This window comes from Notamacropus eugenii, chromosome 3, assembly GCF_028372415.1.
Source record: "Notamacropus eugenii isolate mMacEug1 chromosome 3, mMacEug1.pri_v2, whole genome shotgun sequence".
NCBI classification, from domain to species: Eukaryota; Metazoa; Chordata; class Mammalia; order Diprotodontia; family Macropodidae; genus Notamacropus; species Notamacropus eugenii.
Window position 1 is genome coordinate 239,570,536 of NC_092874.1, and position 26,594 is coordinate 239,597,129.

Consider the following 26,594-nt stretch of genomic DNA (forward strand, 5'->3'; position numbering starts at 1 on the left):
CCAAAAGGTAGCCATTGTCTGATGAAGTGTAATGACCAATCTCAATCTCGAAGAACCGATGACAAAACACTCCTCTCATCTAAGTAGGGAGGTGGGGGACTACAGATATAGAATGGAGTACACACTGACAGACGCAGTCGCTGAAGGTGTGGTTTTGCTTAAATGACTAATACTATCTGAATACAGACTAGAACATACTAATTTTTTTCTCCCTTCCTTCCTTCCTTCCTTCCATCCTGTCTCTAAGCTATCTTGTACAAAATGACTAATATAGAAATGTTGTACATGACTGCATATGTATAATCTATTTCAGATTGCTTACCACATTAGGAAGGAGAGGTATAGAATCTGGAATCAAAACTTGAAAAAAAGAATGTTAAAATTGTTTTAACATGTAATTGGGAAAAATAGTATTTAAAAAAAAGGAGGGCTTAGTGTAGGAAAAGCTTAAGAGGAAATGACTAAAAATATTTATAAATATTTAAAGTTAAATATAATTTAATATATATTAACAATTTGAATATTTAATATAAAATATTTAAAAATATTTTCTCAAATGAAAATTTATTATCTCTTTTAACCTCCTCCGGAAAAAAAAAAGAAAAATAAAACTCTTCCAAAAAAATACATATAGTAAAGCAAAACAAATTCCTCCACTGACTGTGTCCAAACAATCTATGTCTCATCATGTGCCCTCTCTGTCCGGAGGTGGGCACCATTCTTCTCTGCTTCATGGATGGTCACTGCATTGACTGGAATTCTTATGTCTTTCCAAGTTGTTTGTCTTCATAATGTCACATCCTCTAATCTGTTTTCCTCGTTTGTAGCCATAATATTTTATAAAAATAAAATAAAAACAAGAAAGCCCCTAGACCAAACTTCCTTCCCATTGTTCTCAGTTCTTTTAAAGTTTCTTCTTTGCTACAAACTTGCTAGTATTCTTAACCACCTCACTTTTTATCGTTATTATTTATTTCTAGCAAGATTTAGGTAGAAGAGGCAAGGACTTCTGTAACATGAATGCCCTAGCTGGAGCTGACAGTTTCAAGGCACAGCCTCTTAACCAATGACCAGTCCCTGTTGGAACAAAAAAGCAGAAAACCAGGATATTTATGCGTTCCATTTCTAACTGGACCAACTGCTCAGAGCAGAGCGACATGGGGATTTCTTAACTACATAGAAAATACTTTAATCATGGAAGAATTGAGATTATGTCACATGCTTGTAGTTCTACAGATAGAGTTTCTAAACGGATGATTCAAATACATTTATACATGCATGCATGTACTTATGTACATATGTATGAGCTAAGCAGTCTAGTCCTGGAGGCAGCGAGTGGCTCAGTGGATAAAGTGCTGAGTCTGGAGTCGGGAAGACCTGAGTTCAAATGTGACCTCAGATGCTCATTAGTGGTGTGACCCTGGGCAAGTCACTTAACCTTTATTGACTTTAATCCACTGTAGAAGAAAATGGAAAACCACTGCAGTATCTTTGCCAAGAAAACCCCACGGACAGTAGGGTCCACAGGGTCGCAATGAGTTGGAAGCGACTTAATGGCTGAACAACAACATATATCAAAGTACAAACAGTAAATAACAATGATGACAACGACTTATATAGTGTTTTTTTGCAAAGTGCTTTGCAAATATTACCCCATTTGATCTTCACAACAACCCTGGGAGGTAGGAGCTGTTATTACCCCCATTTTACAGATGAGGAGAAGAAGCAGACCAAGGTTAAGTGACCTGACCAAGATCACACAGCTAATAAACGCGTGGGGCCATATTTCAATTCAGGTCTTCCTGACTCCAAGCCCAGTGTTTTATGCACTGTGGCGCCACCTAGCCGTACAGATGGAAAACAGCTGGTTCTACAATTTGGGAATTGCTACTCAGACTAACAAGCAGCATTCCTTTGGGGAGTGCCCAAAGGAAGCCATGCTCAAGAAATCTCTGACCTGGGAGTAAAGAGTGTCTTAGGAAAGGAAAATCAAATATGAGAAAAGCTCTGCGAAATCTCCATCCCTTCTTCTAAAAAAAGGCTCTTGGGTCAATTAGGTGATTCCTACGAGATGCGTCTAAGGACAAACGGTTCTCTGTCCCCCCAGGCCTCCCCAAATGCATCCTATGAGGGTCAAAGGAGTGGATGAAGAAAGGGTGCGTGTCTCCCATTAATGAAATGGGAGTTGGGATTCAGGGAAAGGAAATGTACAGTACTTATGAGAGAGCAGAAATCTTTTCTTCTGTGGCACTACTGAAAGTTCCAATGCTCATATTTGGGTAACAGAGAGTGGTGGGCCACAGAGAAGGTGTCAAATATATGTCCCCTCTCTCCTCTGTGTGTAAAAGTTTTGGTAACCCCCCCCCCCCCCCCCCCAGCTTCTCATATACTGGTCATAGATGTGAGAATATCCTATTTCCCACAATGTCATCAGTACTTGGTAGAGGTGTAAACTGTTTCAAGTGCTCAGGAAAAAAATGTGCAATTAAATGAAAAGAGTCACTAAAATGTCCATATCCTCTGAGCAAACTAAATGTGTAAGAACCAGGGACATAAAAGTGGGTGCAGGCTACAAGGAGGTTAATGGAGGTAAGGTCCCACATATGCCTACAATATTCAGAGCTTCAATCTTTGTGGCAGCAAAATGCTAGAACCAAAATGGATGCCCTTTGGTTGCCAACAGGCAGCTGAAATCAGATTCACTTGCACTGATCAAATTTAGTTCTAGAGGACAGGATAAAATGCAAATTCCTTTTGGTAGAGGTGAGGGATTACAGGTACAGAATGCTGCATATGCTATGAGACATGACTGCTTTTGTCAGCCAATCAGTTTTACTTGAACTGTTTTCCTTTGTTACTAGGGAGGGTTCACTGTGGAGTACATCAGGAAGTGACAGACATAAACATGCACACAAACCCCAAAGGACACAAATGGCTTTTTACTATTTAAAAAGATGAAAGGAAAACAATCAGTCACACTAATAGTCATGGAGGTGGATTGGATCACATTTAATGCGAAGCCAACAAGTTTTCTCCAGGCAGAAGGTGCAAAAGGAAGCATTAACACCGTAACACATCTGCTGTTTTAGGTCTCCTAGCTGTACTGGCAGCACATGCTCGTGCTCCCTTACAAAAGTGACTTGCCCCCCTGTTGTACCCAATCAAGTCTAACTCTTACCAGGTACTGCAGCCGCTGGCGTTCTGTCTCTGGCGTGAATTCTGAAGACATGGGGATGATTTCTCCATTCCTAACAATGATGGCTCTGAAATGGTAAAAAAAACACCGTCAGCTTCCAATCTGGACAAAAAAATCTTGTCCTGTTGTGACGCATAGCTTGTCTCGGACCGCAGAGTAAGTAAATTTTAAAAGCACACCAACAACCACCACACCACAAAACCCATTGGGAAGTGAATCAGAAAATTCCCAATCTGGACTATTTTCCTCATAGCATAGCAAAAAAGCCTTGCCCAGCTCACCCTTACAGCTCACAAAATTCGGATTAACCAAATGAGCTGAGAGCTATTTTAGCACTTGATGATAACTCAATGCCCCAAACCCAAATGTCCACACAAGATTCTATAGCAGAGGTACCCAAACTTATTTGGTCTACCACCCCCTTTAAAAAAATTACTCAGTGTCCCCTGGAAATCTATTTTCTTTAACCCTTTAATGATTTTTTTAAATTTTGAAATTTTCATAATTTAAAATATATACAATATATTTTTAAAAAATTATGCATCTTAAATTTAATAATTTATTGTAAATTTGTGGATTTTTTCCTGCATTGAAATTTTGATGATGCAATACTGCATCATGTAACTGTATAGTACTGTATTGTAAATAGGTTATTACAAGCACTTATTTATGCTGATGCATTCTGGACTTCCCAACAACGTGTAACACACTCACCTGCCAATACTTGCTTGTTAAGACCTATTGGTGGACTTGACCAATGAACAGTTATAACTTTCATTTTGTGTGTTTATTTGGAAAATAATGTAATCACTATGACTTAAACTGTTACACAGCAGATGAAACATGTACGAATAGTTTTTCAAAATTCTCTTCTTTCCTTATGCTTCTACCTTCCTCTTATTTTTATTCAATGCCCCCCAAGTGCACCTGAGGCTACTACTGCCCCCCCCACTCCGATCATTTTAGCACCCCCCAGGGAACTGTATTGCTCACTTAGGGAACCCACATATATGACTGACTTATCTAACCACCTTTTCCCTCTGCTTGAATCCCAATAATGGCAGGTATATTGCCTTCAGCTTGTTGCTGATAACCATGTTCCGGGTATGGATTCACCTGGAACTGGGTAGTACCCTTCTCAAAACACAGGGAAATAATACCTTAGTGAATTCCACAAACCTAGCCATCTCTTTATTGAAAGGGATGAAGATGAGATGGGGGACTATAAAAACTTCAAGGTCTTTTCAAAGTAGACCTCAAACAATGAAGCTACCTTATGTAAGTGGCCCATAAGTCTTTGTTGATAGACTCAGCTGCACCAGCTGAAACTGAAGTGGCTTGAAGTATTCCCCTTTAGTGCCCCCACTTCCCCACCACATTACCTTGGCAATTATTTTCCATTTTGACTGACTGTATCTTATATGTCATTTTTCTGCATTTTCTTCCCCATTAGAATGTAAGATCCTTGAGTATACCTTTCTTTGTATACTGAGTTGGCCACATAAGAGTTTAACAAATGTTTGTTTACTGACTTAACTGGCAGACAATCTCATAGATCATGCCTGCAGAGTAGCCTCTGTCTGAGCAGCTAGGTGGTACAGTGGATAGATCACTAGCTTAGGAATCAAGAAGACCCATCTTCCTGACTTTAAATCTGGCCTCAGACACTTAACAGCTGTATGACCCTGGGCAAATCACTTCACCCTGTTTGCCTTAGTTTGCTCATATGTAAAGTGGGCCACAGAAGGAAATGGCCAACCGCTTTAGTTTCTTTGCCAAATGGGGTCACAAACAACTGAATGCCAGCAGTCTTTATCTACGATACCACTCCTCTTCCACACCAGGATCTTTCTGCTATTGCCATGGAAGTCAATATGGGGTAGGAAAACCCAGGAGCTTTTAGAGAATCTGTGGTTTTAAGAAACCGAAAAGATACAACAGATAGAAATAACCATGAGAATAGACCCTAGTCAGAGCTGGTGGACCTCTATGTTGGCATCCCTGCCCAAACAGATCTCCCCCCAACTGCTTAAACTCCATTCAATTCACTTGGTAAAACTGCCTGAAATTCTACCAATTAGAGCTTCATTTGGACTAATCAGGATCCTCTTTTAAAAATGCAAATGGCTCTGGGAGGATTGGGGTCTATCAGTCCTTCATATTTCTGTGAAAGGGTAAATTAGTTTAATCAGATTGCTTTCTTTATAACACCTTCCTAAGCCAGCTGCTTGGAAGAACTTTTTTTCCTGGGGGTGCGGGCTGGGGATGGAAAGAAGAAAGGGAGAGAATTCTGCAACATGGAGCATTTTTGTGTGCACAGAGGGAGTAGGGCAAGGGGTAATGAGGGAAAGGTGGTGGTGCCCAAGTACACAGAGGAGGGATGTCCTAGAGGAGTATGGGGACACTGGAGACTAGTGGACCTGATGTAGCAATGTATCAAGGCCAAGTTTTGACTGTTTATGAATTCTAAGGGACTTTCCTTCTCTTTTCTCTCATGCTTAGCCATTTATGTCCTGGAATTAGAGCTTAGTCACTCTCCACTAAAACACAGGCAAAGAGCTCTGCTAAGTCTTAGCCAAGCTGGGAAGGCTTGAGCATTGTCCTTGTAACCAAAGTGTCTTTCTATTGTCTGAGGACCAATCTGGCTAAGTCTGGAGAGGTCTGTCATTAGGTTGGCCACAAAGTGATGAATTTTTCAGCCTTGGCAACCCTCAAAGATCAAGTCTCTGGAGGTGGGGGAAGTGTTTACAAACTGCATCTGTGAAGGGAATACCTCCATTAATTAAATCACAGACAGACCCCTAATTCAGTTACCATTGGTAGTCCAAGAGGCTGAATAGTGGGACCCTGGGAGGAGGTACTCACCAATCAGAAATCATCAGGTCTACAGGTCACAGTTTCTGGTTCTAGGATAGATTTAGTACACATATTATTGATCCATTTCCCCCCCTAGACCTGTCATCTGCTTGATATGGAAAAGAATGCCCTCTTTCTCAAATGCAGATTTGTAACTAATATAATTTATAATAGCAAAGTAATTGCATGATATATAGGATGGCTCTCTGTGAGGAGTTGGGGTACAGATACAGAAGGTAATTTAGAACATGAAAAAATCCAAGATATGAATTAAATTTATTATCACTATTAAATCACCTATGTGATGTCATTGTTTCTCTTTGAAAATGAAGGACAAACAATATTATTATTATTGTTATTTTAAAAAGTACTGCCTAGTGCGCTGAGGAGTTATAAAACTTGCCTGCCTAGTAGGTGTTAGAGGACAAACCTGAACCCACATCGTTCTGACTCTGAGCCTCTGTCTACTCACTAGGCCAAGCTACCTCCCCATTTTACCGACCAAGGAAATGGGACTGAAGGAGATCCAGGAACCTGTAACAAGGCTATGTGCTGAATTAAAGGAAGTCTTCTCAAGTGCAGGGCTCTCTGTGATATGACAAACTGCCCAGCATGGGGTAAACAATAAATCACAATAAATGGCGACATCCAGATGGAAGTGTATGTGAAGGATGGGGAAAGATAGGGTGAGCGGAGCAGGAATTCAGGAGGAACTGGGGACCACTAGAGACCTGGGAAGCAGAGAAAGCAAGGGAGAAAGAGTGGGGCCAGGAGGACGCAGGGGAGGGGGGATTAGAAAGGGTCAGGCTCTCAGGGCTTGGTTTCCACCCTGAGACAGAAGAGCTATCATGATTCTCTTTTTTATTTTTGCAACAGCAAATGGCCAGACAACACAGATTAAGGTGAGAAATTCACTCTTCTCATGCCTATTTCCGAACCCAATTCCCACACCCCGATTCCGGCTCTAGTGCTTTGCCCATTATAATAGCTGGGAGAAAGTGGTAGAAACTCAGATTTCTTCAGAAGGCTGCCTGGAAGATAACAGCTAAACATCTCTTCTGTTTGAATTAGGAGTCTGCTAATTTGCTTTTCCAAACAGTGGGACATATGCCCCCTTCCACTAGAACCCTGGAGGAAGAAGGGTGCAAAGCAGTGGGTGAAAATAGTAGATATTTTGAAGTACAACTGTGGACAAACATAGCCATTTTTTTCCAAAGAAAAGTTCAAATTAAAAACAATAAAAAGTGAATCTAAAACCACAAATTCACTTTAACTGGCAGGAGTAAGGTAAAGGGTGGTAGAAGGGGAGCACGTTCTTACTGGGGGTGGGTAGTGGACCTCTACACAGAGAACAAGTTGTTGAATCTTTCCTCTCTTCCTGCACTCAGGGGTTCAGATGATTCCACACATATGTCTTCTTTTGTTCTTGGCAGAGGTCCCAGCCACAGGCAAATGGGCATAGGCTATAACCCTCAGCACTTGAAGCTTTGGTGTACCCCAAATGCCAACTTGATATTCCCACCCTAAAATAGAGCTGATGCCTAGGTTAGATATGGGCCAGAATAAACAGTCCCTCTCACCACAGTGCTAGTCCATCTGGAACAGCTCCCAGTCCTTTTACTCCTCAATGAGTACAGGAGTTACCTGGGCAAAGGTGCCCAGACAGCTTAAGTCTCTTGGCACATACATCAGTCATCTTGGAAATAGGAGATGGTCATCTTATCTTTCCCACCCCCTGACTCCAGGTGCCCAGCAGAACCTTAAAGAACCAAAGGGCTTTTGGCCACTACTGTGTTTTACCCTCTGTCTTGAAGAGGCAGCATGGTTCGAATCCTGACTTTGCCAATTCCTTATTACATGTGTGATGATCTCTCCTAGCCTTATTTCTCCTCAACTTCAAAACACTGCACTAGAACCAGTGGTGTCAAACCAAAATGGATCTCTACGGGGCTCATACTGACTTAGAAAAATCACAAAGAAATATGTGTTGTTTTTTTTAAACTGTATTTGTACTGCATTTTTATCTATTTTGTTAAACACTTCCCAATTATGTTTTAATCTGGTTTAGGGAGCACTCTCGGGAGTTCTGCTGGCCCCATGGAACCTGCAAGTTTGCTACCTCTGGGCTAAATGACCTCTTCTGGAGGAGCGTGCTGGAACCAGCTCCAGCCAGCTCTCAAGGCAGACTGATAAATTTGCAGTGCGACATTTACACGTCAGAAATGGGCAAGTACAACAAATCAGGGTTTGATGCGTTGTTTAGTTGACTATCTACATTTAAGAAAGTGATGGAGAAAATGTTAACCAATTTTAGAGGTTAAAATTAAAAGTGTCTGAGTGCACATTTCTGCCCTCCCTAAACCCCATTATTAAAAGATTTAACCTGATTAACAGCTGATTCTCTAGCAATGAATACAACACAGAGATAGTTTACATTATCTTGTGTTATTTTTATCTTTTAATTAATCAATTTGTTTTCAGTTTTCTATAATCACTTCCATATATCTCAGATTTTTTTCTCCCTTCCTCCTCCACCTTCCTTCCTCCTTCCCTGAGATGGTGTGCAATTTTATATAGGTTCTACACGTACATTCTTGCTAAATACATTTTCACCTCAGTCATGTTGCACAGGAGAATTAAAATGAATGGGAAAAACCATGAAAACAAAACAAAACACATTGTGTTATTTTTATTGTATGTTTGAGATCTTTGTATTATAAAAATGGGAAAAAATTCTTAATTGTATTTAAATAAAATACAAGTTCAACATTATTTGTGTAGGCTGTTTTATGAAAAATGTGACAGAGTTTGAAATATTTCTTGCAAATTTTGTAAGTTTTCTAATTTTTTTTTTCATAACAAGGGAATGGGTGGGTGGGCTGTGATGTAGCCTAGAGTTAGGAAGCAATCATGCTAGCTGCATATCAGAGGCATCTATCTGGGTAATCTGGGCACATATATCTGTGCAGGTAATTGGGAGAACCCTCAGGATTCACTCTTGGCTGCCATTATAGAAAGGCTTGCCTTGGAAGACCTTAGGCCTGGTGAATTCGGGCACTCAAGCTGAACTGCAGCCAAGGACAAATAAAATGGACTTTTGGAAGTGAATGTTGAAAACTAAAAATAAACAAATTTGAAAAAAAAACCATGGTCATCGTTTTCAGCAGGGCATGAACCAGTAGACTGAAGAAACTTCTAGAACCGACCAAAGACTCTTAGCAGCTGGCAAGAGACACAGAAAATGAGGTGTCTCAGTTTCAGGAGGCAGAAAGCACGAGAGGGTTGCACCAGTGACCTGTAAAAACTTAGGCTTTATTGCATTTCTCCTGGAACCAATCTACAGAATGAAAGCTTCAGTAATAATTTCCTTCATCAAAATGCAGAATAAAAGAGAAAGAAGAAAAAACCAGCTGTTTTGGAAGTGATTCTAACCAATATGAAAGTAGGAACTAGAGCTGAAAATAAAATGATGAGAAACTTGGGAAGACATGATGACATCATTTTGGAACCTATAAGGAGAATGTTAGGCATCCTCTGTGGATATCCTAGACTTTGGGTGAATGGAATTTTAAGAGTTTAAGAGAAGGAATAAGTAAAATATGATATCCTAGGCTTTCTATATAAAAGGAGGTTAGCTCAAGAGGCAGCCAGATGGACAACAGAGTGCAGAGCCATCCAAGACTCATCCTCCCTAGTTCAAATCTGATCTCAGATACTTACTAGCTGTGTGACCCTGGGCAAGTCACTTAACCCTGTTTGCTTCAGTTTTCTTATCTGTAAAATAGGCTAGAGACGGAAATGGTGACCACTATCTTTGCCAAGAAAACAGCAGTGGAGTCACGAAGAGTCAGACACAATTAAAAAGCGGCTCAATCACAACTATCTCAAGAGCAACAGGATATTCTCAAAAAATGAAATGAACACGTGAAGAAATTCCAAGAAATGGAAGGGTTACAAAGGCAGAGAACTAACTGGTCACATAAGATTCTTGGATATAAAGCGAACGGAAGAATTGGAAGAGACCTGAAATCACTAATCCAACGTCTATCCAAAGCTTAGCCTAAGATACCTTCAGCTGTTAACACCCTCCTCCCCCCAAAACCCATGCTTACAAGGGATAAATGTTCAAAACCTGCATTTTCCTCCAGCGTAGTGCAGAACCTTTCCCAACATAGACCTCCTTGATGTATCATATTCTAAGCATGAACCATAAAGACAACCTACCCAAGGAGTCATCTGGCCTCCAACTGAAAATCCATTACATCCTCAGATAGCTCATTCTGCTTTTTTTTACACTTTCAGTTCTTGGGAAGATTCTCCTCTTCTTGAGCTAAAATTTACCTACCTCCCCTGCTCCTCATAACATCTGCCCACTGGTCTTAGGCTTCTGTCCTTTCTAAAGCCAAGCAGAAAGAGTCTAGTTACTCTTTCAGGACAGCACTTCAAGTATTTGATGACTTAGGTTCTCCCTAAGTTTTCTCAACTCCAGGTCCTTCAGTCAGACCTTCCTGATACCGTTATGAACTCCCTTTGCCATTTCAGTCATCCTGATCTAGCTCTATTCAATGTCTTTTCTGAGAGGTGCCTTGATTCTGTACTTAAGATAGGATCTGACAAATGGCAGAGTCCAGTAGGAGGACTGCTTCATTATTGTGCTGCACACTATTTCTAATGAAGTGCTTTACAAATATGATCTCCAAAATATCCTCATTTTTCAGGTGAGGAAACTGAGGTAGACAATAGGTTAAGTGATTTGCCCAGGGGCATATGGTTAATGTCTGAGACCACATTTGAACTCAGGTCTTCTTGACTTCAGGCTCAGTGCTCAATCCCCTGCACCACCTAGTTACTTCTGAAACCCACCACGAGAACTGTTTTGCTTCCATAACGACCTTTTATTTTTTCTGTATGTACTACGTGTTTGTATGTATGTTATCTTTTCCATTACCATGTAAGCTTCTTAAGAGCAAGGCCTTTCCCTTTTGCCTTTGTACCTCCAGCACTTAGTGAAAAGAAGTCTGGCACGTAGTAAACATTTAATAAATGCTTGCTGGCTGATTCATTAGGCAGGAGAAGGGTAGAATTAAAAACACTTTTTTATACCGTGAGGGCAAAGAGGCTTTAAGGGTGAACTCAGGTGATGAGATGGACAGATCCCAAACTGAAGCATCTGCTAAGATGGTCAGAGTTAGACAATAACTATAATATATCTATATATCTATCTGTGCTTATCTACCTGCGTATACCACTTCTAGAAAACAGTTTTGTTACCCTTCTGAGCTCCTATCATATTTGAAAGGCATAGTGGGAGACAAAAAGATGAATAAAATTTGTTCGTTCCTATGGAAGCATCCCCCAAACCCCCCAAACCCCCTTTCCCAGTTGTATATGACGATGTTGGGAAAGCACTTTATTCCAAAGTCCCTGGTCTCCTCTGAATGAGGAAGATCATCAGAATTTATTTAACTATGAAGAAATCGACGTCTACCACTGAGTTCTTTTTCTAACACCCCTATCAAAGCCTGAGCAGCTTCCAAAAACTGCGAGGCCTCATCGGTCCAGGAAGGACTCTTCCCTGGAAGGGGACAGATGAAGAGGAATGATGACTTTGATTAATTCATCTAATAAAGTACAGCCAATTCTGCTATAAGGAGACATGCATTCCCAAAGCCATTGTGCTAGGCAAAAATCACACAATTAAAACTACAGAGCTAACAGGGAAACGGAATCAGGGGTACAAACAGCACTTCCAGACACTGATGGATTCTCTGATTGCTGCAGCCTTGTTTCTGATGGTCCGTAATGTGTATTCTTTTATGCCTATTTTTTTTGTTTCCTTTAAAAGGCTTCTGCCCCGCTTTTTTTCAGTTTCTTTGTGTCTTTCCCTGACTGCCTTTCTTTTCCATATTTTTATCTTCAGCACTTAGCTCACTGCTTGGCACATAGTAGGTACTTACAAAGAGAAGCTTTGTTCTTGTCCTACCTCTGATCTCTGGATCTATTTGCCAGAGTGTAGCTTTCCACTGGGGTGGGGTAGTGGTGATGAAGGGTTTTCAAAGGAAACTGAACACACTCGAAATTCTGAGGGCCTCAACCTAAGGTACCCCTCTGTCCCTCTACCTTTCCCCTCCCAAGTCCAAAGCTTCCCAGGAATGGACTCTTTGTACCTGGGTTTTCCTAATAAATAAATACATAACCTTTTACAATACCTAACTCTTTGAGTGGTCACATGTTTTACTGCCAGAACTCACTGGACACTTTTCTTAGGTAAATTACAAAAACTTTGAATAGTCATTATATTTAAGGAGGGACTGTCAAGAGTTCTGTTTTCTCTTCCAAGATTCTGAGATGGCTAAGATGACGTCCATGGACAGTCATACATGCAGCACACTACTGCTTGCTTGGTTACACTGGTTTAAGGGAAGATGATGAGGAAGGAAGTAGGTTGGTGTGAAGTAGTCATGCCATTTCCCAAGTCAACCTGCTTTATCAACCTAATACTAAAACATGGAAAAGAATAAGTATTTTTAATGCCTACTATGGGCCAGGCATGGGACTAAATGCTTTACAATTATCTCACCTGATTCTCAAAAAGACCCTGGGAAGTGTCTGTTGTTAAAATCCCCATTTTATAGTTGAGGAAGCAGAGGCAAACAGAAGTTATGGGACTTGCCTAGGGTCACAAAGCTAGTTAGTGCCTGAGGCTGTATTGGAACTGACTCCTTCCTGCCTCTGGGTCCAATACTCTAGCCACTGTGCCACTCCACCAGCTGCCACTGTAGTGAAGGGGCAGCCTCAACCAAGGAGGGATAAGGATAAGTAGATAATGAGTACATGGCTGAAGTAGGATATGGAGACATAGAAAGGTGATGTACAGAACTAAAGCAGAGCTTTAATTCTAATTCACTAATTCACAGAGACTGTCAATATACAATACATAATATTTATGACTTTTGGCTCAGTTCAATAATACCTAATGGAAGCCTTTATGAGGTCACTGTATGAGAAGAATGAGCGAAAAGCATCACATAAATGCTGTCTACGTGGCAGAAGGTCTAATAAGTAGGATATATAAATACAAAAAGCAGGATGGTCTACATCCTCAAGGTGCTTACATTTCAGTTGGGGATGAAAACACCAATAAGGGAGGGGTGGCCACGGTGGGCTGTTGTGAGCTAGGAATTCACAGGGGTGTCAACAGAGCCATGGGGTAACTGACTGATACGTCATTTACAAGAAAGGTAGATTATTGATTCGATGAATGTTCTCAGAGAAAGAAATGAAAAGTAGGGAGGGCACAATATCCTAGGGAATGTGGGGGTTTTAAAATTTCACCAATAAAGACAGCATGGCCCAAGGGAAGAACTGGAGGATCTTTTCAGAAGTGGGAGCATCTAGGCATCATCTTGGCTTGCCATGTAGGATGGTAAGGTATGGGGTCAACTAAATGTGGAAAATTCTTACTAGTCAAGAGATCACAGTCCTAAGGCAAAAACTAGAGGATCAGATCAGAAGATTATGAGCTATTATGAATAATAACTTTAATATCTTAATTAATATTTAATTAATAATTAATATGTTCATGCTTTACTTTCTTAGTTATGGTCTCATGGATTAAGCTTTTAAATACTGAGTAATTTGGTGTGTTTTGGATAGTTAATGCAAATGGACTACAACTGAACAGGAGGAGAGTGCTAGATAGCATTTTCACTCATTTCAGCCTTTTTCCTGACACAAAACTCCATCTTTTCATCACCCTCCTGGTGATGTTTTAGGACTGTATATCACTAATATTGCAAATGTTAAAGATTCCACATTATTGGCACCCAAAGGACAAAGGAAAGATGTATGGTAGATGTAAGCAGGCTACATATAGCATACTGCCAACAGATATTTTCATGCAAGAAGCCAAATGATAGTCGTCATGGACTGAAATCACCCAAAAAGCAGGACATGGCAGACTGATGGTCTCTTGAAATGGCAGCCAAAGCAATGGATATAGAGGAAAATTTCTACAGGGGATCCATGGAAGTGGATGGATAAGAATCACCTAGGATGACAAAGCACGGAGAGATGACGATATCTCTTGGTGATGGGAGTACTGACATGTATCTACTGAACTACTTTGAATAAATCATAAACATCATAAATCATTTTTAGGTGGGCAGAAGGATGTGGGAAGGAAAAATAAATGCCTGATAATTGAAAAAATTAAAAAATATTTCAAAATTATAAACACACAAAAACATAAACTGTTGATACACACTAGACAAAATAAGGATGAGTGAAGCTCTTTATGACACTTGGAGGACCACACCACAGCCTCCTTATGGGCTAATGAGGCTATAGCAGATTTTCGTAAAAAGTAATTCAGTTTTGGGGGCAGCTAGCTGGACAGAGTGCTGGCCTGGAGTCACCAAGACTCATCTTTCTGAGTTCAAATCCTGCCATTTACAAATGAAGTGACCCTGGGCAAGTCACTTAACCACATCTGCCTCAGTTGCTTCATCTGTAAAACTCCAGAATGTTGGCCAGGAAACCCCAAAATGGGGTCATGAAGAATCTGACCCAATGGAAAAATAAAAGCAACAATTACGTGTCAAAGACACAGATTTGAGGACATCACAGCCAACGATCCATCACTCAGCACACGCGTCCTGGGCACCGGGTGCAATAAGAACTCATAAGGCAGGGTGCACTGGCCTCAAGGGACTTATGGAGATAAAATACACATGCAGAATTAGAACCCATGGCAGCAGATGATAGATAAGTTGAAGTTTTATAAAAAAATAGAATTTTAATAGATGAAGATTCAACAGATACATAATGGGAAAATGTCATAGTATCAGTGACAGAAAGTTGGAGCCCAAAGGATTGACAGGAAGAGAAAGATATTTAGTCAGGCCAAAAATACGTATTACAATGTAGCTAAAATTAGAAGAGAAGCAAGATTAGTGAGGGGAACCTTCTTTGTGGCAAGTTTTTCTGATAAAGATCTCATTTTAGTCAGCAAGCCAGTCCATAAGCACTTACTGGCATGTAAAGCACCTATATGAGGTGCCAGGTACTAAACACTAGGGAGCAAAGAAAACGAACTGATTCAAATTTATAAGAACAAGAGCTATTCCCTAACTGATAAACAATAAAAATATAAAAGGCAGTTTTAGAGGAAGAAATCCAAGCTATCAATAGCTACACGAAGAAATATTGTAAGTCACTAATAGTTAGGGATATGCAAAGTTAAGTAACTCTGATATTATACCTCACACCTGTCAGATTGAAAAAGTTAACAAAAATGGAAAATAAGACATGTTGGAGAGGCTATGAGAAAACAGGAATATTAATACATAGTTCTATTAACTATGAACTAGTCTAGCCTTTCCGTAAAGCAATTTGGAACTCTAAGCTCAAAAACTTTATTAAATAGTACATGCCTTCTGACCCAACAAAACTACTACTACTACTACTACTACTACTACCGATAGCTAATAATAGCTAGCATTTATGTAGTATTTAACTATGCATCAAGCACTGTGTTAAGTTTTTTTACAAATATTACCTTATTTTATCATCAGCAATCTTGCAGGACAAGTGCTATGATTATCCCTATTTTACCGATGGGGAAACTGAGGCAAACAGAAGTTAAGCGACTTGCCCAGAGTCACAGAACTAGTAAGTCTCAGAGGTCAGATTTCAGCTCGAGTCTTCCAGGTCTATACTCCAAAGAGATCAATGAGGAAAAGCACTCACATGTACAAAAATAATTAGACCAGCTCTAACTGTGGTGGCAAAGAACAGCAGACAGAGGGAGTGTCCACCAATTGGAGAATGGCTGAACAAGTTCTTGTAGTTGAATGTGATAGAATACTATTGTGCTGTAAGAAATGACAGAAGGGACGGTTTCAGAGAAACCTGAGAAGACTTGTATGAACTGAAACAGAACAAAGTGAGCAAGACCAGGGGAACAATTTATATAACAACAAGAAGACTGTAAAGACAAACAATTTTACAAGACTTAGGGACCCAGACCAATGCAATTGTTGGTATACAGTATTCATGACCCCATTTGGCAAAGACACTGGGGTAGTTTGCCATTTCCTTCTTTGGCTCATTTTACAGATGAAGACACTGAGGCCAACAGGGTTAAGTGACTTGCCCAAGGTCACACAGCTAGTAAGTGTCTGAGGCCAGATTTGAAATTGGGAAGATGAATCTTTCTGATTCCGCGTCCAGCACTCTATCCACTGCATCACCAACTACAATTCCAGACGACCCACAATGAAACGTGCTACCTGCTTCCTGATAGAGGAGTTTATTTTGCAGGAATTTATTTTGTTTTACAGACGTTTGTAACAGGGGTTTTGTTTTCCTTTCTTTCTCAATCATGGGGGGTTGGGGAAGAAGTAGGAGAAAAAGAAGGTGAGTCTTTGGAAAAGCAAAATAAAATCCAGGAGGAATTCACAGACAACTGGGTGAGAACCTTGTTATCTAAATGGGTATTAATAATACCATTTGAGTCCATAAAGTCAACGACTACTATTCCAAGCCAATCAAAATGGCTACTGGCCAAAACAACTGGGAATGGGAGAAGAGGTTATTAAAAAAAAGAATCTCATTCAGAAGAATAAACAGAGGTTCCTTCTAATGCTATGATCATAACATTTAAATAACACCTACTTTGCATCAGGCACTGTATTAAGCACATTACAAATATTATATCATTTAATGCTCACAACAATCCTAGGATATTATTATCTCATTTTACAGATAAGGAAACTGGGTTAAACAAGTTATGTGACTTGTCGAGGGTTATACATCTAATAAGTATCTGGCACCATATTTGAAGCCAGGTCTTCCTGATTCCAATTCTGGTGCTTAATAGACTGTACAACCTTGCTGTTTTCAGTCTCATATTTAGTTCAAAGGAGAGATTACTAATTTCTCTTAGTATGCTGTTATTCAGCCACTTCAGTTGTGGCTGACTCTTCATGACCCATTTGGGGTTTTCTTGGCAGAGATACTGGAATGATTTGCCATATTTTTTTTCCAGTTCATTTCACCGATGCAGAAACTGAAGCAAACAGGATCATGGGCCATCCAGCTAGTGTCTGAGCCTGGATTTGAACTTGAGAAGAAGAGTCTTCCCAACTCCAGGTTCAGCACTCTATCTTCTGTGCTACCTAGTTGCCCTATCAGGTACCTCCATGTCAATATTAATTTCTCAAAGCAAGGTCAGTCATGGCAAAAGGCATTTAATCTGGTTTCCTAGAGCAGTCCATATTTTCCTAAGGGCAAGGACAAAAGAAGAAGCAGAGCAGTTTATTTCATATTGAGTTCTGACTCATCTCTGATAATCAATTAGCAATATTTTAAAGAGATCCTGAAATTCTCCAAACCAGGGTAAAACTTAAATATGGCATCTGCAAGCTTTAAAAAAATTTTTTTTGTACATTTAATATATTTGGTATTTTAATATAATTGGTTCCCTCTGTATTCCTATGTATTTTGTTTTAAAAAACATTATGAAGGAGGAGCTATATAGGCTTTATCACATTGTTTAGCATAGAGCCTGACACATAGTAGGTACTTAATAAATGTCGGATAACTAACTGACCAAAGAGGTCCATGATATAATCCCTGACTGAAGTCTGGGAACCCCATTCTTCAGTCCTAATTCCCCAAGTTCCATTCAATGGCTAGATGTTATGGGCAGAAATTATATCACTTTGTCTAACAAAAGAGACTAGAAAGTTACTGACACAGTTGAACAAACATTTTGGAGCTCAGCTCAGGGATTGCACAGAAGTAAAATAAAATAAAACAATCATTTATTTTTCTCTAAAGGAAAGGCAAGAAATGGTCTGAGTCCAGTGCGGCTTATGCATGGCCATTAGGAAACCAACCGAGGACTCTTCAATCTCCCTATACTAAGGAGGAGGGGCAAAGAGATTTGGAGTGAGGGTGACTGAATCAATTATCAGACTGTCCTTTCACAGGGTAGAACTCATTAACCTTAACATTAAGGTAACCAGGTTTATACCGGTGCAAAGCTACCCACCAGGCAGGGCATTCTAACAGCTTAATATACCTGGCTCCCAGGGGAGTGAGGAACTCTGCTTTTGATGCTGCCACTTCATTCTGCCCCTCAGGCATTGCCATTAAGCATTCATGTATGATTTGTGCAGTGGCACCAGGGAAATTTTCAACATGTTAAGTCAGTGACACTGAGAAAAATATCCACTTCTCTTCTTGCTGTCTTTGGGGCTTGGCCTATCCCCTGTCGCACCATTTTCTCTGTCCAAAGAACTACTATGGATGCAAGAAGGGGGCTGAAGGGAGGCACAAAGAGGGGAGACTAGGGAACGTAAATCGAGGTAAGACAGATCTGCTCCATGGGAAAGAGGGAAAAAACTACCAAAAAGGTCCTGACGCTTTCTGTTAGAATGGACTAGCTCCCTCTCTTAGAGGCTGCTGCTTAGTACTCTCTTGCCCAACGAAAGATGCCTCCACATCCCTCACTGGTGAATCCTCAGGCAGAACTGCCTTTTTATTAGGGGCCCCAGATATGCCTACTTCACTCTCACCTCAATTGCCTCTACAGACTTTGAGGGCAGCCTTGCCTTCCTAGGGCATCCTCTGTCTGCTTTTCAGCACTCTTTACGTTTGGCCCTCCCCTAGTAGAACATAAGTTTCTTGAAAGTAGGGGTTGTCTTGTTCGCTTGGTTTTATATCCCTGGCATTTAGCATGGTGCTGAGCCCTTAATAATTGTATTATCTATCTACCCGAAGCACAAAAACTGCGGGAAGGAAGCCATGCGTTGGGTGGAATGGAAGAACACTGCATCATCTTTTGACTCCAACAGTGAGTCAGATCGTATAGTCCACAAGCACTGATTGAAAACCTACTATGTGTCAGCCTCTAAAGATATGAAGTTAAAATCAAAACCAGGAGGCTACATTCTATAGGGAGAGAAACATGGACCTATATTAACACATAAAACTATACCAGAAATAAAGGTGAGGTAATATTTGGGGTGGGGAAGGGATGCTGTAACAGCTACAGGAGAGGAGCAAAGGCCTCACCTAAAGAGGACGCAGGGCTCCCAGAACTGATTCTGACTGAACACAACCCTGGAGTGTTTGAAGATGCTCAGACATGTCACCTGTTCCCCTACAGTGCCCACCTGTGACTTCTGCATGGACAGGGTTAAGCCCAGTGCGAGACATGGAGAATGATGCATGCCAAGAGCAGAAGTTTGTGTCTTTGCACAACTAATACTTGTGGAAGACAAGACAGAGTTGCAAACAAAGCTTCACAATCAGACAAATGGAGCAAATGTAAAAGATGCAGTAAAATTTAAGAGGGACAAGAGAGTTGTATCAGGAAGGAAAGAAAATGGAGAAAAACCACAGCTGACTCAGTCTTCCCAAAAAGAAACAGCAAAAGGTCTTCCTCATGCTCTCCAAACACCAATTCAAGGTGGGTCCAAGGTGTGGCTTAAACACACACACACGCACACACACACGCACGCACCCATTCTTAATGTCTACTTATATTAGAGGGATCTGATAGGTAAATGAAAGAGAAAAATTCCTAAGAAACTAATTCTTGATATACTTTTCATTTACTAGTATAGTTTATGGAAACAAACTATGTGACAAATGTAATTTATAATCATACAACTTTTAACAAAAATATCCCGCACTGGAACCCAGACTGTCCAAGAGAAAGTGATGGAAACATCTGAATCAGTAGGGGTTCCAGACTGGCCTATCTGGTTTTCGTCACATACGGGGAACTTGGCTCACCACTAGGTTCACCCTTGCTCCTTCTCTTAACTCTTAGAGATGTCAGTCAGTTTTGGAGAGTCAGAAGGTCAGCCTCTATCTCACAGCTCACACTTATGTAATACTTTTGTATTAAAAATATAATCTCCTATGTCAGTGAGCCAAAAAAATTCAAAAAAGCATGAGGCAATAACTTGGAATGCTTTCCCCATGTATTTGCCTACATTTTCACCTATACATGTGCAGCAGCAGGGTACAGTAAACAGGGACTCATGTCTGGCCACTGGCTCATAATGGCTGAGCAAGTGATTACCTCTTAACGGCCCAGACAACTCTGTAAGACTATATAGGTGCAGAACAGCTGTAGATGTGCATTGGCAAGAGGGAATTTGTGAATTCTTTATACCAGTAATCCGCAGATGTTTTTGAGAGTGTCCCCCCCATCAGTAAAAAAAAATGTTGAGCGTGTACTCCCTATATACATTTATAAATTATATCTACATACACGGTTCTAAGTTTAGTTTATTTTGATAGCTGTCATAGCTTTAAAGATATCTCCCTAAATTATCTGCCTTTTAAAAGGATTTTCCCAACAGCACCTGCACAGCTGCTGCAGGTGTCTGGGTCATGGCTGTTTAAACCACCCCGAGGGTCTGACACCTGGCAAAGAACAGGGGAGGTCAGGAGCTTACTCAAGAGTGGGAGAAGGTGGAGTTGGGGGATAATGAAGTAAATGGATGGATGGGGATTTGTTTGAGATCAGCTCTGTAATTGGTGAGTCAGGCATCCTCATGGATCATTCCATGGCTCTTTGTGGGTGTGTGGCCCTTAACAAAATCATAGGGTTGGGTCCAAAGCATCACCCCCAAATACCACACGTATAATTCACTTTGTAAACTGACATTAAAGTGATCTTTTTCAGCCTCCATATTATAGGATAGGCATTTTATCCTACAAACAAAATAGGAGGGTTCCTGGGATACAAGTTAACTGGCAAAGCAAAATGGTGTGGCTTTATATTAGACTGATAGTCTAATCTGAAAGTCTACAGCCATGATTCTCAAACTTTTTGGTCTCAGGATGAACCACTTCATATTCTTAAAAATGACTAAGGACCCCCCAAAACTTTAGTTTATGTGGATTACATATCTAATGATGTTTATTTTGTTAGACGCTAAAGCGAATACATTTTAAAACTATTTATTCTTCAATTAATTTGTTATTAAAATAATAATAAACCTACTGACTACATGTTAACAAATGAACATTTTAATGAAAAATCACTGTGTTTTCCAAAACAAAACAAAAAATTTAATAGTAAGAGTGGCATTGTTTTACATATTTCTGCACATCTCTTTAATTTCTGGCTTAACAGAAGATTTTCATCTTTGCTTCTGCCTGCAGTCTGTCGCGATGCTGTTGTTTTGACTGAAGCATATGAAGAAAATCCAGCCTCATACAGGTATGCAGTTGAAAAGGTAGGAGTATTTAAATATATATGCCATCTTAATATTATAGACCTTAAGGACCCTCTAACAGGGGAAATTCCCCCTCTCCAGGTCTACAGATCACACTTTGAGAACGACTGTGCAACCTTAATCTCGATCTGCCTCAGTTTCCTTATGTCTAAAAAGTGGATGATTAACAGTGACACCTACCTCCTAGAGCTGTTGGTTGGAAAGATGACATTTGTGAAGCACTTTGTGAATCCTAAAGGACTACATAAAAATACACATTAATATATGATTGCATCACACGATAAAATTATGTATCGTATAATAGAATAGCCAACATTTGTTAATTATTATTATCACTATCTGAGAGCTTTAAAGCACTTTATAGGACCTTGCTGGGGAATTCAAGGAGGGCACAATTTTAAAGTGAGAAACTGAGATGCAAAAAACAAGAAGAACAAGAGGTTACTCAAGGTTGAGTCAACTCTAGTCAAGTGAAGAGCATTTATTAAGCACTTATTGTATGCCAGGCACTGCGCTAAGTGCTAAGAATAAAAATATATGCAGTTAAAAACAAACAGGTCTGCCTTCAAGGAACACACATTCTTTTGGGGGAAAATAACCCATAAAAGGGGGCAGAGAGGTCATGCAGTGGAGAGAGTACTCGCCTGAATTTAAATCCAGTCTGACACTAGATGTATGATTCCTGGGCAAGTCACTTAACCCTATCTATACAGGTGCCTCAGTTTCCTCATCTATAGGATGAGCTGGAAACCACTCCAGGATCCCTGCCAAAAAAATCCCAAATGAGGTCACAAAGAGTTGGACATGACTGAAAAGTAACTGAACAAAAGCACATAAAAGGAAGCTAAAAGAGAAGAGAGGAGAGATGCCCTGCTGTAGGGACTTGGTAGATGATAGGATCATATCCTTAAGAGCTAGACAGAACCCCAAAGTCATCTAGTCCGCTAAAGTCAGGGCTTAAACTTTCTGTGTGTCATGGACACCTTTGGCAGTCTAGTGAAGCCAACAGACTCCTTCTTGGATTGTTTTTAAATGTATAAATAAAATACCTAGCACTATGAAGGAACCTAGGGGTTACTGAAAATAAAAGATGTAATTTTTCTTTCCCATCCAATTTCATGGACCCCCAAGTTAAGCCCTATCTAAGTAATGAGATTTTTTTTTTTTTAAAGGATCAAGTTTCTCCAGTCACTTGGATTAGGTAAAAACTAAACCAGTGTTTCTCAAACTGTGCTTCAAAGAACCCTAAGATACCCCCAAATTGTTTTTTAAGTGAACTTTATGCTTGTTCACAAGCATTAAAAGTAAGAATTTTTAGAAGTATTCTAGCAAAGTTTGTTTAAACTGAAGGGCTCTGCCATTGTGGAGAAGTTTGAGAACCACTGAACTAGACGCTCATTCATTTCCACAATGTTGGTCTCTGACTGCTAGGAAAGGTAAAAAGGTCATTAAAAATCTCTCTCTACTCTCTATCACATCAGGTATAGTAAGATGACCTACCTTCCTTCCTTCCAAAACTGAGGTTAAGTGACTTGCCCAGGGCCATAAAGCTAATAGGAGTCTGAGGCTAGATTTGAACTCAGGTCTTCCTGACTCCACTGAGTCACCTAGCTACCCTCAATGCCTTTTCAAAGAATGAAGAAATGAACAAGAAAAAAAAATCCCCAGGCAGAGAGAAGTATAAATGTGCATCAGGAGGAGATTAAAGAGCAGCCAGTGACAGACTGCAGTCTGGTACGAGCCATTCAAGACCCTCGCCATTAAGGCTGTGGCTTCCCCTCTGAGGAGGCAGCAGCTTTCTATTGCCCAAGGAATGATAAAGAAGACTCACAAATGCCACCAACACTGAGTTATTTGGCATAGGAAAAAGAGACAAGGTTTTGTGGGTGGTAACCTGAATGAGCGGTGAGCCACCTGCCAGGATGTGATGGAAAGCTTCCTGTTCAGTCAAACCTGATCCTCAATACTCACTCATGGTTATGAGATGGCAGGAGAAGTAAACGCTAGTGTGTATATCATGAAGTTATAGGTTGTTGTTCCCTGTAGAAATCCAACTTCCAATTCCCTTCTTTCCTTTATCCTTTTTTCCCCAGTTGCCCTGTTCCATATCCGGCCACTGAACCCGGATGGCTCCAGGAGAGAAAATAAGTCTAGTGACCCTGCCCAGCTCTCCCTCACTTCAATCCAATTCACTTGCAAGTCATAGCATCATCTTCCTGAGGTCGCAGTCCTCTTCAAGAACGAAAGACAAATAACAATCCTTTTTTCCATTGATGATGAGACCTCAGAAACTCCCTATTCAAGTCCTGCCTCTCCTCTATGCCCCTGTCTTCTGGCCACATCAGCCAGTTGTGTGACCTTGGGCAAGTAAGATCTCTGGGTCTCCTGGTCCTTAGGGCTTTGGAGGACATGTTCCCTAAGGTCTTCTAGGTTTAAAATGAAATAATTCAAAATTGTTAAATTATGTGAAAATTACTAAGCAATGTGAAAATATATCTCACAGGCATACTGAAGATGTGGACAGAGAACAGACCCACTACATTTGTTCTTCACTTTCCAGGAGATAATGAAGAATTTGGATTCTGATAGATAGAAGCTAAATAGAGAAACTCACCTATGGGGAAGTCACGCTCAGAACTTATAAAGGACAAGGAATACATCCAGAGCTAAGCCCCAGATGGTTATCATCAGTCTGTGCCAAATGCAGCACTACAAACAAAAGGCATCTGTGACATTGTTAAAAGAGTATTCATGGGATGCCCCAATTCCATTACATACTTTTGCTGCTGAAAGTGATTCTAAACGCAACATTAAACTGCACATTCCAAGAATGGAGGAGAAAATCTTATAAAAGGCGACAAAAAGAAACCATTCAGAAAACCCTTTATGACAGTGTCTATCAATTCCAGGCTTCGGGGAGGTTGTACCCGTTGTATCCATTTTCTCAAGAAATGGTGAACTTTGTGAATTCTATACAGAGGAGGCAGAATTCACTAGCTCTTCCTGAAGAGGTACAGAAATAAGACCTGGAGAAAAAGAACAAGATCAGACAGAGAAGAACAAGGCAGGGTTTGATTCTAGTCAGAGGGAAGGCAGGCTGGATTCTAATTAGCAGGTGTCAAAATTAGATGGAAAGGGAGGTATATCCCTCTACCAGGTCACAAGGGATGGAGGTGCATTCATGTGCACTTCATCTCCAAGCTGGATCCTCAAGAAGCAACGTTATGAAAAATGCAGCTGAAACGCTGATTTCTCCAAGCTCTGGAGAGACACATCACCACAGAAAATGGCCAGGAAAATATACAGATGTTTCAGCTGACGGAGGGGGAAAAGTGACCATTTGAAATACCTTGCTACGTTCTTTGCTTTCCTACAACTAACCCCATCTGCATAAATACAGCACCGAATAATTTCTCAATGTCATAATTCAGCCGCTGTCGATGCATATCTTGCTGCAGCAGCAACATTCATGCAACTAAAGCACCAGCACTAGATTTTCCAGATTAAATAAACCCTGATGGGGCCTTAAAAGGCTCTCTCTTAGTGCCCATTATTTTTAAAAGCAATACAGCTGCATTTGTAAAAATAAAGCCTGGAATTAAAATAAAGTTTCCATGGAAGTAACTTGACAAAATCAAAAGAAACTTGAATTTATGAAAACACCACTTAGTTTCCTATCTCTCCATCTCACAGCTTTCCAGGCACCTGAGATGCTTCAGTCCTTTGAGGACCTGGGATTTCATACTGTGGGTATTTCCTCCATAGATACAGATCTTAGCCCCTCTACACATTTTCCTCGATGGTCTCTTAGCATTTTCTGAATACATAAACATAATTTTAAGGAGAAGTTTTAAGTTTTGTACTTGATGCCTCATAATGGCAACCTGGAGATAAGACTCATGCTATCTGGTTGGACTCCTCGATCAAACAAGTGACAAAATGGTCCTCCACTGGCCCAATATTGAACTGCAACTGCCCTTGAGAATCAAGGGTCACCTCTATGCCATTACAGTGTATCAGAAGGGGACTCAAAATATCTTTCTACATTTTTTTTCTATCTCCAGGCTGTATGGTAAAGATCTACCTACATATTCACATTTCAACCTATATATACAAAGAGAGCAGTTCTGTGTGTGTGTGTGTGTGTGTGTGTGTGTGTGTGTGTTCTATTCAAATAAAATGCAATCAACTTTTACCAAAAATTCCAAAGTGCCTTCTTCTGGAATTTGTACCTCAAATTTAATTATCATATCTTAACCCTAAAAAGAAAGGCAGTTACAGCACGGTAGTAATAGAAAACCAGTCTTGGAGCCAAGGAGAGTTGGGTTTAAGTCCTGCCTATAACACTGTGTGTGATCCTGGGCAAATCACTTAAATCTCTTAGTGCAACAGACAACTCTCTAAGACAAAGGTTCTTAACCTGGAGTCCACTAACCTGTTTTTAACTATGTTTCAATATAATTGGTTTCCTTTGTAATCCTATGTATTTTGCTGTATCCATTTTAAAAACATTAGTCTTAGAAGGTCTCTATGTCATTGTTCGTCTTGACGTCACCGGGTGATTTGACTCCCACATGAATCAGATTTAAGCGAGGCAGAGCTGCACACAGTCATCAGTCTCATTCTCTTCCAAATCATCAAAGTCCAGTGGCAAGACCAAAGTCAAGATGACCTTGGCGTCTGATGTCTGATCAAGCACGAATCACTCCGAAGTGTCTGCTTCAGATGCCTTCATGGTCATGGGAACAAATTATTCTCACCTGCCCAGTCACACATTTGGGATAGACTCACCAACTCACTCTCAACCTGGTTTAGTTCTTCTAATAAGACAGTTTTACCAGGGTGTGGCCACTGAGCATGCTACAGCTGCTTGGAGCCACAGGTGAGAGCTGAGTGCCAGCGGATACTGAAGGTGGATGAACAGGTATGAAAGGAACTCAGTGAGTCCTCATTACCAGAGAGGCCTGTCCTCTCTGAATACCGCGTCCACCCCAAAGGAGTCCACAGGCTTCATCAGACTGCCAAAGGCTCCAAGACACAAAATAAAGGTCAAGAGTCACTGTTCTAAGACCATTAGTTGCAGAAAAAGTACTGACCTGCATTAATAGAAGGAATTTGTTTACCTGGGAGCTCCCAAGATCAGGGAAAACTGAAATCCAAGTACTGTAACTAATCCTAGAGTTATATAACAAAACTCTCTGGGCAGTCTCATTTTGGGGGGAAAAATGGAAGGAACAGATACAGAGAGAGGTCTGGTCTGCTCTCTTCTCTTTTCA

The 26,594-nt window shown here is 40.4% G+C and overlaps 1 protein-coding gene across 1 annotated transcript in view; it reads right to left on the reverse strand.

Annotated features, from left to right (window-relative positions):
- PPM1H (protein phosphatase, Mg2+/Mn2+ dependent 1H) overlaps positions 1–26,594 on the reverse strand; it is a 311,176-nt gene that overhangs the window by 86,950 nt on the left and 197,632 nt on the right. The window contains exon 5 of the mRNA XM_072655253.1: positions 3,179–3,263. Coding sequence (XP_072511354.1) covers positions 3,179–3,263 — 85 coding nt within the window. The remainder of the gene's footprint in view (positions 1–3,178; positions 3,264–26,594) is intronic.